Here is a 17621-nt window from a genome sequence, read left to right as displayed (position 1 = left end):
GGAGTTTTATTTACCATGCTGGCCAAGCTGCTCTTGAACTCCTGATCTCAAGTTATCTGCCCGCCTCAGCGTCCCAAAGTGCTAAGATTACAGGCATGAGCCTCCGCACCTGGCCTGATTTTCTGATTTTCTTTTTTTTTTTTTTTTTGGACGGAGTCTCTCTCTTGTCGCCCAGGCTGGAGTGCAGTGGTGCGATCTTGGCTCACTGCAAGCTCCGCCTCCCAGGTTCAAGCCATTCTCCTGCCTCAGCCTCCCAAGTAGCTGGGACTACCGGCGCCCGCCACCGTGCTCGGCTAATTTTTTTGTATTTTTAGTTGAGACAGGGTTTCACCATGTTAGCCAGGATGGTCTCGATCTCCTGACCTCATGATCCACCCGCCTCGGCCTCCCAAAGTGCTGGGATTACAGGCGTCAGCCACTGCGCCCGGCCTGATTTTCTTAATAACATTCTATTTTCTCTAGTTTATTGTAGAAATACATTATATAACACATATAGAATATGAAATATGTGTTACTTGACTTTGTATGCTATTGGTAAGCCTTCCGGTCAACAGTAAGCTATTAATAGTTAAGTTTTCGGGGAGTCAAAGGTTATACTTGGATTTTTGACTACTAACCCCCAAGTTGTTCAAAAGTCAACTGTATTTTGTTTTACTATTTTATTTTTTTGAAATAGGGTCTCACTCTCACCCAGGCTGGAGTACAGTGGTGCAATCACAGCTCACTGCAGCCTCAACCCTGGGCCCAGGTGATCCTCCCACCTCAGTCTCCCGAGCAGCTGGGACAACAGGTGTACATCACCACACCCAGCTAATTTGTGTATTATTTTTTTGTAAAGATAGGGTCTTACTATGTTGCCTAGGTAGGTCTTGAACTCCTGGGCTCAAGCAATCTTCCCACCTTGGCCTCCCAAAGTGCTGGGATTACAAGTGTGAGCCACTGCACCTGGTCTTGTTTTATATTTTTATAAACCTTGCAGATTTGTAAGAATAACTTATTTACTTTACTCTTATAACCGCAAAATAAAAAACTTTGAGAGAAAAGTGGAATGGGGGCACTTACCTGTCCAATCTGTGGAAATATACTAAAAGAAACTGGCACCATCAGTCCCATTGTCAGGAAAGTACAAGACAGTTTCAGGATCCACAATGACCCTGGGTTTTTCAGGAAAAACTGGGTCCTGTAAGAGACAAGGCATGGCTCACTAGTGATGTGAAACTATCAGGGCTTCTTTTCTTTTTTTTTTTTTTTTTTTTGAGACGGAGTCTCGCTCTGTCGCCCAGGCTGGAGTGCAGTGGCCGGATCTCCGCTCACTGCAAGCTCCGCCTCCCGGGTTCACGCCATTCTCCTGCCTCAGCCTCCCGAGCAGCTGGGACTACAGGCGCCCGCCACCTCGCCCGGCTAGTTTTTTTGTATTTTTAGTAGAGACGGGGTCTCACCATGTTAGCCAGGATGGTCTCGATCTCCTGACCTCGTGATCCGCCCGTCTCGGCCTCCCAAAGTGCTGGGATTACAGGCTTGAGCCACCGTGCCTGGCCCAGGGCTTATTTTCTGAACAGCTGAATCAGGGCCTGTTTTTTTTTGCTTTGTTTTGTTTTTTAATTTTTATTTTTAGTGCACCTGAACAGCTGGATCAGGGCCTGTTCTTTTTTCTTTTTATTGTACCTGAACAGCTAGATCAAGGCCTGTTTTCTCTATTTTTTTGAGAGAGTCTTCCTCTGTCACCCAGGCTGGAGTACAATGGTGCAATTTTGGTTCACTGCAACCTCTGCCTCCTGGGTTCAAGCGATTCTCCTGTATCAGTCTCCTGGGTAGCTGGGATTATAGGCGCCCGCCACCACGCCTGGCTAATTTTTGTATTTTCAGTAGAGGCAGGGTTTCACCATGTTGCCTAGGCTGGTCTCAAACTCCTCCTGACCTCAGGTGATCTACCCACCTCAGCCTCCCAAAGTGCTGGGATTACAGGCGTGAGCCACCGCGCCATCCCATCCCTCCTTCTTGGAAATGTGCTCTGTGTGTGGTCCTAGCAGGCGAATCCCAGCCTCGCCACACTGCAGCTCAGGCACACAACCCAATTCAGGCCTACAGAATCCTTCCCCAGGAGTCTGCCCAGAGGGGAAGACATTCGTGCCTCCCCTGGGGTTTGCTGTAGTCCACCTCTGATCAGGAGGCTGTGAGGCCATGAGCTGGGAGTTACTAGCAAACGGGTCCCTCATCAATATGAAGAAGCCAATCTGGCAGGAGAGAAGGAACCAACACTCACGAGGGTGACAGGGAGGCGCGCCCAGCAAGGGAGCTTCTGTTCAAGCTGCCATGGTCTGCAATCCTTGCCCGTTCCGGCCCTAAAGCCCCACATCTCCCCTCGAGCCTGAGCTCTTGCAGGTAAGGCTTCTCATACTGGGGGCCACAGGAACCCTGATGGATGCCCAGGTCCTCCACCTCATAGACCATTTCTGGCTTCTTCAAAGGGATGAATCTGAATCCGGAGTCGCTGAAGCTAATTTAAAACATGCTTGGAATGGGGGTGCAGAGGGGCGGGCTTGAGCAATATTCACAGCACATCAGAGCCAGGGGAACGTGCACGTCATCCAAGCCCCTCATTCTAGAGGTGAGGAAATGGCCGTGGAAGGTCCTTGGACACGTCAAGGACGCGGGGTAACTGGAGGCAGAGCCTGGGCTGGATTCCCCATTCGGTGGAATCCACACACCTGGATTTCCATGCCTGCCACAATCTGACTGTCTTAGCTGTGATGCGTGTTTACGGGAAGGTTACTCCTTCCACCCTCTACCACGGTCAGTATCTGACAGGTTTTTATAAGGATTTGACTTTCAGATCCCTACCTGGGGATAGGACCATGCCTCTTACCTTTTAAAAAAGTAGGTGAAGATTTCAGGAATCAGAGCAGAGGTCCCAAACAGCACTGTCCTGGATACTGCCGTTTCTCTAACAGCCTAGCAAAAATGAAGAGAAACAGCTTAGGCCAGGCACGGTGCCTCACACCTGTAATCCCTGCACTTTGGGAGGCTGAGGCAGGTGGGTCGCTTGAGGTCAGCAGTTTGAGACCAGCCAGGCCAACGTGGTGAAACCCCCATCTCTACCAAAAAATATAAAAATTAGCCAGGTGTGGTGTTATGCGCCAGTAGTCCCAGCTACTCAGGAGACTGAGGCACGAGAATCACTTGAACCTGAGAAGCGGATGTTGCAGTGAGCCGAGATCACGCCAATGCACTCCAGATAGGGCAACAGAATGAAACTCTGTCTCAAAAAAGAAGCTTAGTACAGGAGCAAGACGATTTCTAGGGATCCCACAACTCCTGCCAGAGACAGGCAACAGCAACCCTCCCTTCTCACTCAGAAAAAGGATGCCTGTGGAGAGAGGCGGAGGGGATCCCTTCCACGTTCCTTTCCACATACAGGTGTGTGCAGGTCGGCCACATTTGGTGCCAGAAATAGCTAGGAGGGGATTTACCTCCTCGACTCCACAGTGGTCTCCATCCGTCTGCCAAACGACCCCAAATAAACTATCCACTACATACAAGCAAAGGTGGCTTCTAGACAGACCCTCACTGAGAACCAAATCATTCCTCGGTGGAAATGCTGGATTTGCCACAGAGGTTCACTCCGTATTTCCCGTCCAAGCCACATCTCCGCCACCGGCCTGTCCTGTGCCTGGCTCGGCAGCAACTCCCATACCTGCCAGTGGGGGAGCCTCCAGATGCCCAGCTCTGAGGACACGGGCACGGCATGGGACCCACACGAGGTCGCCTGTCTGTACCCATTTCACAGCGAATTAAAAGTGTTGTACTATAAAATTGTGTTATGTACACGTTATGTTTGCAATCTTTTCTATAATGTACATTACTCCATACATTAAACATTTACACATACAATTTACTGTATGGGTGAATATGCACAAAACCATGTACCCCTTAAGGGCACTTTAAGGGACTTGTAAGGGAAATTTTGACTATAAAACAGCTCACGTTAACTTTTTTACTACTTGTATTTATTTATTTATTTATTTATTTATTTATTTATTTATTTATTTTTAGAGACAGGGTTTCACTCTGTCATCCAGGCTGGAGTACAGCGGCATGATCACGGCTTACTGCAGCATTGACCTCCCAGGCTCAAGTGATCCTCCTACCTTAGCCTCCCAAGCAGCCAGGATCACAGGTACACCCTACCACACCCAGCTAACTTCGAATTTTTTGTAGAGATGGGGTCTCACTATGTTGCCCAAGCTGGTCCTGACTTCCTGGCCTCAAGCAATCCTCCTGCCCCAGCCTCCTAAGTAGCTAGCATGTTAACTTTAGAACCCACCCCTGGGTAAGACACATACACCACAAACAGCACATGGTATACCCAAGAGGGGCAGGCACACCTGCACCCATCCTTCCCTGAACTCTGTCCTTCCACTTCCAGCTTCCCATGAATGGCTTTGACCTACCTTCCCAGGCTCCTCCTACTGGCCAGCCCCTGCTCTCTGCTCACACCTCTGCCCTGCTGCGGGTGACAGTCACGCTTGTGCGGTTCCCTCTGCAGGGAATGCCTTTCCCCCCACAAAAGAGAGGAAGCCGAGGAGGGCTGTTTTAAAAATAAGGTCTCAGGGGCCAGGTGTGGTGGCTCACGCTTGTAATCCCAGCACTTTGGGAGGCCAAGGTGGGCAGATCACCTGAGGTCAGGAGTTCAAGACCAGCCCGGCCAACATGGTGAAACCCTGTCTCTACTAAAAATACAAAAATTAGCCGGGCATGATGGTAGGCACCTGTAATCCCAGCTACTTGGGAGACTGAGGCAGGAGAATTACTTGAACCTGGGAGGTGGAGGTTCCAGTGAGCCGAGATCACACCATTGCACTCCAGCCTGGGTAATAGAGTGAGACTCAGTCTCTAAAATAAAAGAAAGAAAATAAAATAAAAGTCTCAGGGACATAAAGTAAAATTGCTTGACTTCTGGAAGGGAAAAATGGCTGTTGGTGTGCCGTGCATCCGTGTCAGTGGGGCAAGGCCCGTCTCTGTCCCTTGGTCCCGTGTATGAGGAGGACACCCCAGGTGAGACGCCATCATTGGGAGGCGCTGTGTGCAAAGGAGTGGCTTATGGGGCCAGTAGGGGGAATAATAGCCACGAGTCACCTGAAATCGGACCAACAGTGCCCTCTCACCATCAGATATTGCTGGTTACGCAGTTTCTGAAATTTTAGCTAAAGGAAATGACCTTCCGCGGACAGGGAAGTGATAGACGAATGCTTATTGCTTATGCACAGATGCAGACAATTTATTCTTCAGAGAAAAAAGACTTTTTTTTTTTTTTAAAGCAGGCCAGTAAAGCTTTTCTTTGACCCTAATATGCCCCTCATGCGAAAAACGGAGTTTCTTCTGGTGAGATGGACTCCAAACAGCCAGTCAAGCCTGAGGCTATCTTCCCGCGGGGAGGCTGGGGCTCCTGTGGAGACGGGGCTCTCACTGGTCAGGGTGTGCGCCTCCAGAGCCTAGCACCAAGCCTGGCAGGCAGGAGGCGCTGGGAATAACTTGCCGTTTCAATATTTGCTTTAAACTGGGTGCAGTGCCTCACACCTCCCAGCGCTCTGGGAGGCCAAGACAGGAGGATCGCTTGAGACCAAGAGTTTGAGACCAGCCTGGGCAACATAGCAAGACCCCTCTCTCTACAAACATTTTTTTTTTTTTTTTAATTAGCCATGTATGGTAGTGCACACCTGTAGTACTCAGGAGGCTGAGGCAGGAGGTTTGCTTGAGCCCAAGAAGTTGAGGCTGCAGCGAGCCATGTTCGTACCATTGCACTCCAGCTTGGGCGACAGAGGGAGACTCTGTCTCTATAAATAAATGAATAAATAAATAAACAAACTTAAAAAAATTTGCTCTCATTCTCCTCTCCAGCTTTATAAATACGTCACAGCAATAGTAACACCTTAAGTTCACACGGAGTTGCAGAGAAATACAAACACACATGTACATAAAGATGTGCAAGTGAACGTCAGAGCAGCCTGATTCATGATAACCCAAGGCTGGACACAACCCAAACATCCACTGCCTGCGGAATAGAGAAGCAAAATGCAGCACATCCAGGTATGGAATACTACTCAGCAGTGAAAAGTAACAAATGACCAACATGTGGTACAAGATGGATGAATCTCAAATGTGAAAGAAGCAAGACACAAAATACTACTGTGTGATTCACTTATGTATAATTTCTGGAAAAGGCAAAAACTAAGAAGACACAAAAGCAAGTCAGTGGCCGGGCACGGGGGTTCATGCCTGTAATCCCAGCACTTTGGGAAGCCGAGGCCAGTGGATCACAAGGTCAGGAGATTAAGGCCATCCTGGCTAACACGGGGAAACCCCATCTCTACTAAAAATACAAAAAATTATCCGGGCGTGGTGGCGGGCGCCTATAGTCCCAGCTACTCAGGAGGCTGAGGCAGGAGAATTGCTTCAACCTGGTAGACGGAGGTTGCAGTGAGCCAAGATCACACCACTGCACTCCAGCCTGGGCGGCAGAGCGAGACTCTGACTCAAAAAAAAAAAGAAAAAAAGAAGCAGATCAGTGCTTCCCTAGGGCTGGGGGTAGCAGTGGGCATTTGGGACATTTTTAGGATGATGAAAATGTTCTACAATTGGACTGTGGTGATGGTCACACAACTGTTTCACTTATTTATTAGTATTATTTTTTGAGACAGAGTCTTTTTCTGTCACCCAGGCTGGAGTGCAGTGGCGCAATCTCAGCTCATTGCAACCTCTGCCTCCTGGGTTCAAGTGATTCTCCAGCCTTAGCCTCCTGAGTAGCTGGGATTACAGGCATGTGCCACCACGCCCAGCTAATTTTTGTATTTTTAGTAGAGACGGGGTTTCACCATGTTGGCCAGGCTGGTCTTGAACTCCTGACCTCAGGTGATCTGCCTGTCTTGGCCTCCCAAAGTGCTGGGATTACAGGCGTGAGCCACCGCGCCCAGCCTATTTTTTATTTTTTGAGATGAAGGTCTCTTTCTGTCAACCAGGCTGGAGTATAGTGGTGCAATAACGGCTTGCTGCAGCCTCAACCTCCTAGGCTCAGTTGATCCTCTCACCTCAGCCTCCTAAGTAGCTGGGACTACAGATGCACCCCGCCACGCCTAGCTAATTAAAAAAAATTTTTTTTGTAGAGACAGGGTTTCGCTATGTTGCCCAGGCTGGTCTCGAACTCATGGACTCAAGTGATCTGCCTCCCAAAGTGTTGGGATTACAGGCATGAGTGAGCCACCGTGCCTGGCTGCACAATTGTTTTAAATTCACTAAAATTCATCAAACTTTCCTCTTACAATGGGCAAATTTTACAGTATGTAAATTATATCTCAATAAAGGTGTTTGAAAAAATGTCTCAGCCGGTGTGGTGGCTCAAGCCTGTAATCCCAGCACTTTGGGAGGCCGAGACAGGCGGATCACGAGGTCAGGAGATCGAGACCATCCTGGCTAACACGGTGAAACCCTGTCTCTAATAAAAATACAAAAAACTAGCCAGGCGAGGTGGCGGGCGCCTGTAGGCCCAGCTACTCGGGAGGCTGAGGCAGGAGAATGGCGTAAACCCGGGAGGCGGAGCTTGCAGTGAGCTGAGATCCGGCCACTGCATTCCAGCCTGGGCGACAGAGCGAGACTCCGTCTTAAAAAAAAAAAAAAAAAGAAAAAATGTCTCTTTCGGGTGTTCTTTCCTTCCCCAGGGGAAAGCACAAATGCAGTCCTGGGTGGTTTGTTTTTGTTTGTTTGTTGTTTTTGAGATGGGGTCTTGCTCTGTTGCCCAGGCTGGAGTGCAATGGCACGATCTCGGCTCACTGCAACCTCCACCTCTCAGGTTCAAGTGATTCTCCTGCCTCAGCCTCCCGAGTAGCTGGGATTACAGGTACCCGCCATCACATCTGGCTAATGTTTTCATTTTTAGTAGACATGGGGTTTCACCGTGTTGGCCAGCATGGTCTCAAACTCCTGACTGACTGCGAGTGATCCAACTTACGGTTGGTTTATTAGGTCCAGAACCTTCATTTCAAACTTGTGACCTATTTTCTTTCTGGCAGCAATTTCTCTGTTACTTATAATTATTTTGTCTCTGTCACAATTCGTTTAGGTCAGGAGCTATGCTACTAGATGGTCTGGTGGAAATACCATTAGCATGTATCTGATGGTTTATAATTCAGCTTTGTCAGTCAGTGATAGGATTACTTTAAATCGTAATACGTTTGGTGAGCTGAATAATGACATATTTACCGATGGAATGAACAGCCATCTTTTCTGACCTCCTCTGCCACCAACACGCTGGCCAGTAGAGAGACGTACCCTGGCTGGCTAAGGGAGTGCCCGGGATCCCCCACTGCCAGAAGCCCGGTTAGTCTCTTCACTTTGTTTTTTTTTTTTTTTTTTTTTGAGACGGAGTCTCGCTCTGTCACCCAGGCTGGAGTGCAGTGACCGGATCTCAGCTCACTGCAAGCTCCGCCTCCCAGGTTCACGCCATTCTCCTGCCTCAGCCTCCCAAGTAGCTGGGACTACAGGCACCCGCCACCTCGCCCGGCTAGCTTTTTGTATTTTTTAGTAGAGACGGGGTTTCACCGTGTTAGCCAGGATGGTCTCGATCTCCTGACCTTGTGATCCGCCCGTCTCAGCCTCCCAAAGTGCTGGGATTACAGGCTTGAGCCACCGCGCCCAGCTAGTCTCTTCACTTTGTATCAGGGCTGTTGCACTCCGCTTGATATGTCATTTGCAAACAACTAAAGTCTTCAGCTAAAGTCATTTCACAGGGACCAAAAAAGATCTCACCTGCTAAACACATTATTTTAGAAGTCTACACCCAAAATGAAAACACCATAGACTATACTAGGTTCTCACAGCTGAATGCACTCAGTAGTCACTGTGCTGAACTGAACGAAAGAATACTTTGGCCAGGCCCAGTGGCTCACCCTTGCAATCCCAGCACTTTGGGAGGCCAAGGTGGGCAGATCACTTGAGCCCAGGAGTTTGAGACACAACTGGGCAACATGGTGAAACCCCACGTCTACAAAAAGCACAAACATGAGCCACGCATGGTGGTGCGTATTTAGAATCCCAGCTACTTGGAAGGCTGAGGTGAGAGAATCACCTGAGCCTGGGAGGTTGAGGCTGTAGAGAGCTGTGATCACACCATTGCATTTCAGCCTGTGCAACAGAAGGAGACCCTGTCTCAAAAAAAAAAGAAGAAACTAATAGTAAAAAGCATTCAAAATTGAGGCCTTGAGAAGGAGTTTTGGATCAGAAAATTCAATTTTCTAAATCCATTCTTGATGAAAGTAGTCCTTAGCAATGAAGACTATCAGGACATCTGCTGAAGTGGGAGAAGCAGGGCTTCTCTTAACCCCAGAGAGGGGTGTCCACTGACCTCTGTAAGTGCAGAGCAGGCTGGGAGGGGAGTGGCCCCCAATCACCACACACTGGGAGGGCAGATATTGAACTTGAAGGACAGGATCTCACTCTCAGAGGTGCCTAGCACTTGTCAGATGCCTGTCTGTGGCAGTCAGCCTCATGGGTCACCATAGCAACAGTACCCAGTTATTTAATCCAGCACTCATCTAGTTGTTGCTGTAGGGGTATTCTGCAGACATGGAGCACATCTGCAATCAGCTGACTTTAAGAAAAGCAGGTTACCACCAAGTACGATGGCTCACACCTGTAACTAGTACTTTGGGAGGCTAAGGCGAGCAGACCACCTGAGGTCAGGGGTTCGAGACCAGCCTGGCCAACGTGGTGAAACCCCACCTCTACTAAAAATACAAAAATGGGCTGGGTGTGGTGGTATGCATGTAATCCCATGGTGGTAGCTGGTAATCCCAGCTACTCGGGAGACTGAGGGAGGAGAATCGCTTGAACCTGGGAAGCAGAGGTTGCAGTGAGCCGAGATCACGCCATTGCACTCCAGCCTGGGTGACAAAGCAAGACTCCGTCTCAAAAAAAAAAAAAAAAAAAAGAAGGTTACCTTCCACAATGTGGGTGGGCCTTATCCAATCAGTTGGAGGCCTTACAGGCAAAAACTGGGGTTTCTCAAAGAAGAAATTCTGCCTCAAGACTGTAGCAGCAGCTCCTGTCCAAGTTTCCAGCCTCCAGGCCTGCTCTGCAGATTCCCACAGTTGTGCAAGCCAATTCCTTAGAACAAATCTCTTAATAGACATGCACTGCCCAGGTGTGGAGGCGCACACCTGTAATCCCAGCACTTTGTGAGGCCAAGGTGGGAGGATCACTTAAACTCAGCAGTGAATGGGAGGGACAATGGAGACAGAGGTACATGCTTTTCTTTTGAGAGATTTCAAAAAGGAATTGGGGGCCAGGCATGGTGGCTCACGCCTGTAATCCTAGCACTTTGGGAGGCCAAGGTGGGTGGATCACTCGAGGCCAGAAGTTCGAGACCAGCCTGGCCAACATGGTGAAACCCTGTCTCTACTAAAAATACAAAAATAAGCCAGATGTGGTGGTGTGTGCCTGTGGTTCCAGCTACTTGAAAGGCTGAGGTGGCAGGATCGCTTGTGTTAGGGAAGCAGAGGTTGCAGTGAGCCAAGACTGCAGCACTGCACTCCAGGCCGGTGCGACAGAGCAAGACCCTGTCTCAGAAAGAAAGATTATGTACATATATCCCATTGGTTCTGTTCCTCCAGAGAACCCAGACTAATGCCCCGTCTTTTACACATCAGGGGGCAAAATGAAAAATTTCTCTCTCAGCACACTAAGGAAAGATGGGTAAAGAAAGGTTGAAGGTAGACATGAATTTGTCACTGGCTTCCAAACAGAAAAGTCAAGTCTTTGCCCAAAAGGCAAGCAGCTATAGCTCCATCGTGTCTCTTACCTTTGTCCCAGCAATTGTGGAATGGCCCAGGACATTGCCTTCCTTGTCCATGACCGCAATCCCCTTAATGGATTCAATATTTCGGGACATGTAGACATTCATTCCACTGGCTTGCACTGTAGATGTAAAGAAGTAAAGAACACCCAACATGGGGGTGAGTCTTGTTCCAGCAAAGGAACATCTCTTTGGGTGTCTGCCTACTGCAAGCCTCTTTCTCTGACAGCTGGCCTTTCTCGACCCTCAGGTGGACACCTGCCACAGGCTGGGCCAACCAGGTGCTCTCCTGGGCCTGTGGAAGTAGGCTCAGAGCTGCTGACCACTCAGTCTTGGATCCTGACCACAGCCTGGGACCAGCTTCCAGCACCCCTGCTTCCTTACCGGATTCCAGGAGAAACCCTGGGATCCTGGAAACATATCCCTCACCTTTGCTTAAGTTGTAAGGTTTCCTTTTCTTTTTGAGACAGAGTTTCACTCTTGTTGCCCAGGCTGGAGTGCAATGGTGCGATCTCAGCTCACTGCAACCTCCGCCTCCTGGGTTCAAGCAATTCTTCTGCCTCAGCCTCCAGAGTAGCTGGGATTACAGGAACCCGCCACCAGGCCTGGCTAAGTTTTGTATTTTTAGTACAGACGGGGTTTCATCATGTTGGTCAGGCTGGTCTCGAACTCCTGACCTCAAGTGATCTGCCCACAATGGCCTCCCAAAGTGTTGGGATTACAGGTGTGAGCCACCATGCCTGGCCAAAGCTGTAAGGGTTCTATAACACCATTTCCTCAATTTCACCACTGACATCAGTCTGCCAACTCTTCAAACTGCTATGATTCCCAAACTCAAATTTGGAGCATGACATAGTAAACTTGCAGGCTGGCAGAGTCAAAATATTCAGCTAATATCTCTGTCACCCCACTGGGTTGGAATCCCTATACTAACCATTTGCTTGCTGTGTAACTCTAGGCAAGTTACTTAACCTCCCTGTGCCTCAGTCTCCTCATCTGTAAATAGGAATAATAATATTTCCTATCCATAAGTTGATGTCAGGATTAAGTAAAATAATGTATGTAGAACGTTTATATAGATAATCTTTAAAATGTAGGGCCAGGCGTGGTGGCTCATGCCTGTAACCCCAGCATTTTGGGAAGCTGAGGCAGGCGAATCACTTGAGGCTGGACGTTCAAGACCAGCTTGGCCAACATGGTGAATGCCTATCTCTACTAAAAATACAAAAAACCAATTAGCTGGGCATGGTGGCGCACGCCGGTAATCCCAGCTCCTCGGGAGACTGAGGCAGGAGAACTGTCTAAACCCAGGAGGCGGAGGTTGTAGTGAGCCGAGGTCACGCCACTGCACTCCAGCCTGGGTGACGGAGCGAGACTCCGTCTCAAGAAAAAACTGTAATTTGCGTTTCCAGTCTTGTGTTCATTCTTTGGCCATTAATGTGGGTATTTACAGAAAGTGTCACCTCTCAGAGCAAGGACCTAATTTGGGCTTTGGGGGCCTGCAGGGCCGCAAAGGCCACCTGTCATCAGTCACAATGTGCCAAGGCAGCCAGGTGCCTCTGGAGATGAAGGAAGGCTCACAGACCACAAAGAGAGCCCCCGCCCAGACTGCAGGCTCCAGCCCTTCTTGCTCACCGAGGAAGACCACAGGTAAGAGTCTCTTAATCCAAGGGTTAGTCAGGCCATACTTTATCTGGATAAAGTGAGGCACTACCTAGAAAAGAAGAGAGAAAAATCATTATTTCATGGGACTGAAAAATCAGCAGAACCTACTCACTAGCAGAGAGGCCGCCCTGACCTAGTTCCTGTTACAGGTCAGACCGCTGCCAGGGCCCTTCATGTATTTTTCAAATTCCTGCAACATGGAGGTCCTCTCCCTGTTCATCTAAGGAGTCAACAGGGGCTTAGAGAGAGGTATGAAAGTTGTCGAGAGTTGGCCGGGCGCGGTGGCTCACGCCTGTAATCCCAGCACTTTGGGAGGCCGAGGCGGGCGGATCACGGGGTCAGGAGATCCAGACCATCCTGGCTAACACGGTGAAACCCCGTCTCTACTAAAAATACAAAAAATTAGCCGGGTGTGGTGGCGGGCGCCTGTAGTCCCAGTTACTCAGGAGGCTAAGGCAGGAGAATGGCGTGAACCTGGGGGGCGAAGCTTGCAGTGAGCCAAGATTGCGCCATTGCACTCCAGCCTGGGTGACAAGCAAGACTCCGTCTCAAAAAGAAAAAAAAAGAAAGTTCTCGAGAGTCACAGAGCCATTAAAGGTTTGAGCCAGGATGAAGGCCCAGGCTTGTCTGAAGCTAACATCTCCATCTTTCACCAGTACAGTGTCCTGACATCCAAAGCAATACACAAATTATATAACACAGTTTATATAACATATTTGTAACACACAATTTATATAACAATTTTTAAAAAGATAACAGTACTGGCCAGGCGTGGTGGCTCACGCCTGTAATCCCAGCACTTTGGGAGGTCGAGGTGGGCAGGTCACCTGAGGTCAGGAGTTTGACCTCAGGTGACCTGCCCACCTGGCCAACATGGTGAAATCCCTCCTCTACTAAAAAATACAAAAAATTAGCTGGGTGTGGTGGCGCGCGCCTGTAATCCCAGCTACTCGGAAGGCTGAGGCAGGAGAATCACTTGAACCCAGGAAGCAGAGGTTGCAGTGAGTTGAGATCATGCAATTGCACTCCAGCCTGGGCAACAGAGCGAGACTCTGTCTCAAAAAAAAAAAAAAGAAAATAGAAAATAGAAAAAAATAAAAAGATACCAGTACCATGTATATGCCTGGAAACTTAGACTATTAACATGATTATTTTGGGATAATAGGATTACAGGCGACTTTTATTTCCTATTCATACTTTCTAAATTGTTTAAATTGGAACATAAATTTGTAACTAGAATGAATAAAGCTTCCTGGATTCTGAGGAATAAAGAAGATTTGACAGATTCTAAAAATACTTACTCCTAAGAAGGTAGAAGCAGCAATGGCTTCCGCCATTAATAATGATCTTTCTAGTGGTTTACAAGTCTAAGGAGAAACAAAAGTACTTATTTAGCAAATATCACAGTTTTATCCAGCAAGGATAATTTTAAAACAAATACATACAACAAATTCCAAAAGAAATAACAGAAAACCCCACGCCCTGCGCGTCTCATAATACTCACATAACTTCTGTTTCCATTGATGCTGTTGAACGTTGTCATGTAGGTATAGAGGAAAACCTGCCGAGAGAGGGGCAAATGGATCGCAGTTTGGTTTCAAGCATCACAGAATTTAGTAATCGTGAAACAGGAAGAATGGCTACCTGAGGTAAAATCACGGACTTGATCCCTTTTGGTGGCATCATTGACAAAAATACCTTTTAAGAAGAAAGTGGAACACAGTTACAAGTGTTTCTGTGGAGGGAGAACTTGCGGTAGCAAAGAACTTCCCAGGGGAGACGGAGAATTGAGCCCCAGGGAGCTGGGGCAGGAGAGGCTGGTAGTGGGTACAGGGGCTGCCAGTTGGTAGACAAGGTTGAGTGAGAGCACCTGCCAAGCACCAAACTAGCAGCTCTAAGGACATCCAGGAGCACACAGCAGGCCGTCTCAAGGGCCTTAGTCCAGCAGGGTGGCTAAGATGTACACATTTGTTAGCTGGGTGTGGTGGCTCACTCTTGTAATCCCAGCACTTTGGGAGGCTGAGGTGGGAGAATCACCTGAGGCCAGGAGTTCTTGACCAGCCTGGCCAACATGGTGAAATCCTGTCTCTACAAAAAACACAGAAATTAGCCGAGTGTGGTGGTGCGCACCTGTAATCCCAGCTACTCAGGAGGCCAAGGCAGGAGAATCACTTAAATCTGGAAGGTGGAGGTTGCAATGAGCCAAGATCGTGCCACTGCACTCCAGCCTGGGAGACAGAGCAAGACTCCGTCTCAAAAAAAAAAAAGAAAAAAAAGAAGAAGTAGTACATATTTGCTAGGGGAAGCAGACAGGAGCCAGCCTGTGATGTGGACAAGTACCTCCTGGGCTGGGAGTGGTGGCTCACGCCTATAATCCCAGCACTCTGGTAAGCCAAACTGGGAGGATCCCTTGAGCCCAGGAGTTCAAGACCAGCCTGAGCATTGTAGCAAGACTCTGTCTCCGGTAAAAATTAAAAAATTAGCCCCATGGTGGCGAGTACCTGTAGTCCCACCTACTCAGAAGGCTGAAGTAGTGGGATTGATTGAGCCTAGGAGTTTGAAGTTACAGTGAGCTATGATTGCGTCACTGCACTCCAGCCTAGGCAACAGAGCAAGACCGTATTTTACAAAACAAAAAACAGTCCAGGCATGGTGGCTCATGCCTGTAATCCCAGCACTTTGGGAGGCCAAGGTGGGTGGATCACCTGAGGTCAGGAGTTCGAGACCAGCCTGGCCAACATGGCGAAACCCCGTCTCTACTAAAAATAAAAACACTAGCTGGGCGTGGTGGCGGGCGCCTGTAATCCCAGCCACTCAGGAGGCTGAGACAGGAGAATTGCTTAAACCCAGGAGGTGGAGGTTGCAGTGAGCCAAGATTGCGCCACTGCACTCTAGCCTAGGCGACAGAGCGAGACTCTGTCTCAAAAAACAAAACAAAAAGCACCTTCCGAGGACTAAGGTGGGAAAGCCCCATGGGGACAATGCCAGGTCCCAGGTGAGGGGCTGTGTCAGACGAGGACTTGGTGGCGAGGGGTTTGTGCAGGGAGCGCATCCTAACTCACTGGCCGCTTCTCCAGTGCTCTGCGCATACTTGGTGTTCGGGAAAGGGATGACCTTGCCAAGCTGTGGCCTTCCAGAGGCCTGGATGCCTGACTGGGAGGGTGTGGGGAGGGGGAGGGAGTGGAGACAAGGACATATGAATGGCAGCCACGGGTTGTCAGTGGGGGTCCACAACCATCTATCAGGCAGTCATGGGACAGGGGTCTGGAGCTGGAGGGACACAGCCGAGGTTAGGAGGAGAGTGGCCATCTTCCGAAGCTCCAACTCTCCTAACGGCGAACGTCTGCTTGCTCACCGTGGGCGCCATGAAAGGCAGGAATGCTGGCAGGAAGAGAAGAGAGGAGGTGTCAGTGACCACAGTTGCCCAGGCAGAGGGGGCCAGAAGGGGACCACCCACCTAAGCACCTCTTCCCCAGCTTTCAGAAGGCACAGACCTCAAAGGACTTTTTCCACTCATTCTTTTTTTTCTAATAAAATGGTGGGTCAAGGTCTCAGCACTTTGGTAGGCTGAGGCTGGAGGATGGGTTGAGGCCAGGAGTTTGAGACCAGCCTCCATTTTGTAGAGGTAGTGAGACCCCCATCTCCACAAAACATTTAAAGAAGGTTATGGCAGGATGACCCTGTGGTCCCAGCGACCCAGGAGGCTGAGGAGAGGAGGATCCGCTGAGCCTGGGAGTTGGAGGCTGCTTTGAGCTATTATGGTGCTACTGTACTCCAGTCTGGGTAACAGAGTGAGACCCTGTCTCTAAAAACAATAATAATAATAATGATGTACATAAAATTAGTATAGGCCGGGTGCGGTGGCTCACGCCTGTAATCCCAGCACTTTGGGAGGCCGAGGCGGGCGGATCACAAGGTCAGGAGATCGAGACCACGGTGAAACCCCGTCTCTACTAAAAATACAAAAAATTAGCCGGGCGCGGTTGTGGGCGCCTGTAGTCCCAGCTACTCGGGAGGCTGAGGCAGGAGAATGGCGTGAACCCGGGAGGCGGAGCTTGCAGTGAGCCGAGATCGAGCCACTGCACTCCAGCCTGGGCGACAGAGCGAGACTCCGTCTCAAAAAAAAAAAAAAAAAAAAAAAAAAAATTAGTATAACATGGCCGGGCACGGGGGCTCATGCCTGTAATTCTAGCACTTTGGGAGGCCAAGATGGGTGGATCACAAGGTCAGGAGTTCGAGACCAGCCTGACCAACATAGTGAAACCCTGTCTCTACTAAAAATACAAATACAAGCCGGGGATGATGGCGGGCGCCTGTAATCCTAGCTACTCGGGAGGCTGAGATTGTAGTGAGCCGAGACTGTGCCACTGCACTCCAGCCTAGGTGACAGAGTGAGACTCTGTTTCAAAAAAAAAAAAAAAAAAAAAAAAAGAAATCCTGCTGGGGGAAAAATAATTGAAGCAAAGCAGGCAGAGTTTTCTTTTTCTTTTTTTGAGATGGAGTTTCACTCTGTTGCCCAGGCTGGAGTGCAATGGCTCGATCTCACCTCACTGCAACCTCTGGCTCCCAGGTTCAAGCAATTCTCCTGCCTCAGCCTCCCGAGTAGCTGGGACTATAGGCATGTGCCACCACAATGTCCAGCTAATTGTTTACATTTTTAGTAGAGATGGGATTTCACCATGTTAGCCAGGCTGGTCTCGAACTCCTGACCCCAGGTGATCCGGCAGGCAGAGTTTCCTAAGTGTTAGAAACTACATCTTCCCAACCCACTTCTCAAAATTAGAGCCAACTCACCCGCAGGTCGAAAAAGCTTGGGGATCAGGTTGCTGCTGTCGGGATGCACTGTGGCCTTCAAGAGGAGAGATGCAAGGTTAGATGCAAGAGGAGAGATGCAAAGATGTCTGGTTTTGTTATTTTAGGACACTAAAAATTAGGAAGGGACTGAAACTTACAAGACTCCGCTTCCAAGCTTCTTGTATCTTAAAGGAGAAAAAAGAACAGCTTTGTTTCATTTTAAATATTTTTTAAGAGACAAGGTCTTGCTCTGTCACCCAGCCTGGAGTGCAGTGACACAATCCTCACTCACTGCAGAGCAGCCTCGAACTACTGGGTT

The 17621-nt window shown here is 49.0% G+C and overlaps 1 protein-coding gene across 4 annotated transcripts in view; it reads right to left on the bottom strand.

Annotated features, from left to right (window-relative positions):
• Positions 1 to 17621, bottom strand: part of LOC105467742 (sideroflexin 4) — a 29060-nt gene that overhangs the window by 7013 nt on the left and 4426 nt on the right. For 2 of the 4 annotated variants that reach the window (XM_011717441.3, XM_011717437.2), the window contains exons 4-13: positions 17461 to 17487; positions 17303 to 17357; positions 15864 to 15889; positions 14153 to 14206; positions 14013 to 14069; positions 13810 to 13875; positions 12479 to 12557; positions 10850 to 10965; positions 2867 to 2952; positions 1063 to 1180 (exon numbers count right to left, since the gene is read on the bottom strand). In XM_011717441.3, coding sequence (XP_011715743.1) covers positions 1063 to 1180; positions 2867 to 2952; positions 10850 to 10965; positions 12479 to 12557; positions 13810 to 13875; positions 14013 to 14069; positions 14153 to 14206; positions 15864 to 15889; positions 17303 to 17357; positions 17461 to 17487 — 684 coding nt within the window. Of the gene's footprint in view, positions 1 to 1062; positions 1181 to 2866; positions 2953 to 5717; positions 5835 to 10849; positions 10966 to 12478; positions 12558 to 13809; positions 13876 to 14012; positions 14070 to 14152; positions 14207 to 15863; positions 15890 to 17302; positions 17358 to 17460; positions 17488 to 17621 lie in introns of those variants that run through there. The other 2 variants (XM_071069050.1, XM_011717449.2) reach the window with 2 other exon arrangements.

The sequence above is a fragment of the Macaca nemestrina genome, chromosome 9 (genome assembly GCF_043159975.1).
Source record: "Macaca nemestrina isolate mMacNem1 chromosome 9, mMacNem.hap1, whole genome shotgun sequence".
Classification (NCBI taxonomy): Eukaryota; Metazoa; Chordata; class Mammalia; order Primates; family Cercopithecidae; genus Macaca; species Macaca nemestrina.
The sequence above is the reverse complement of the archived record's forward strand: the minus strand, read 5'-3'. Positions and strand labels throughout refer to the sequence as shown.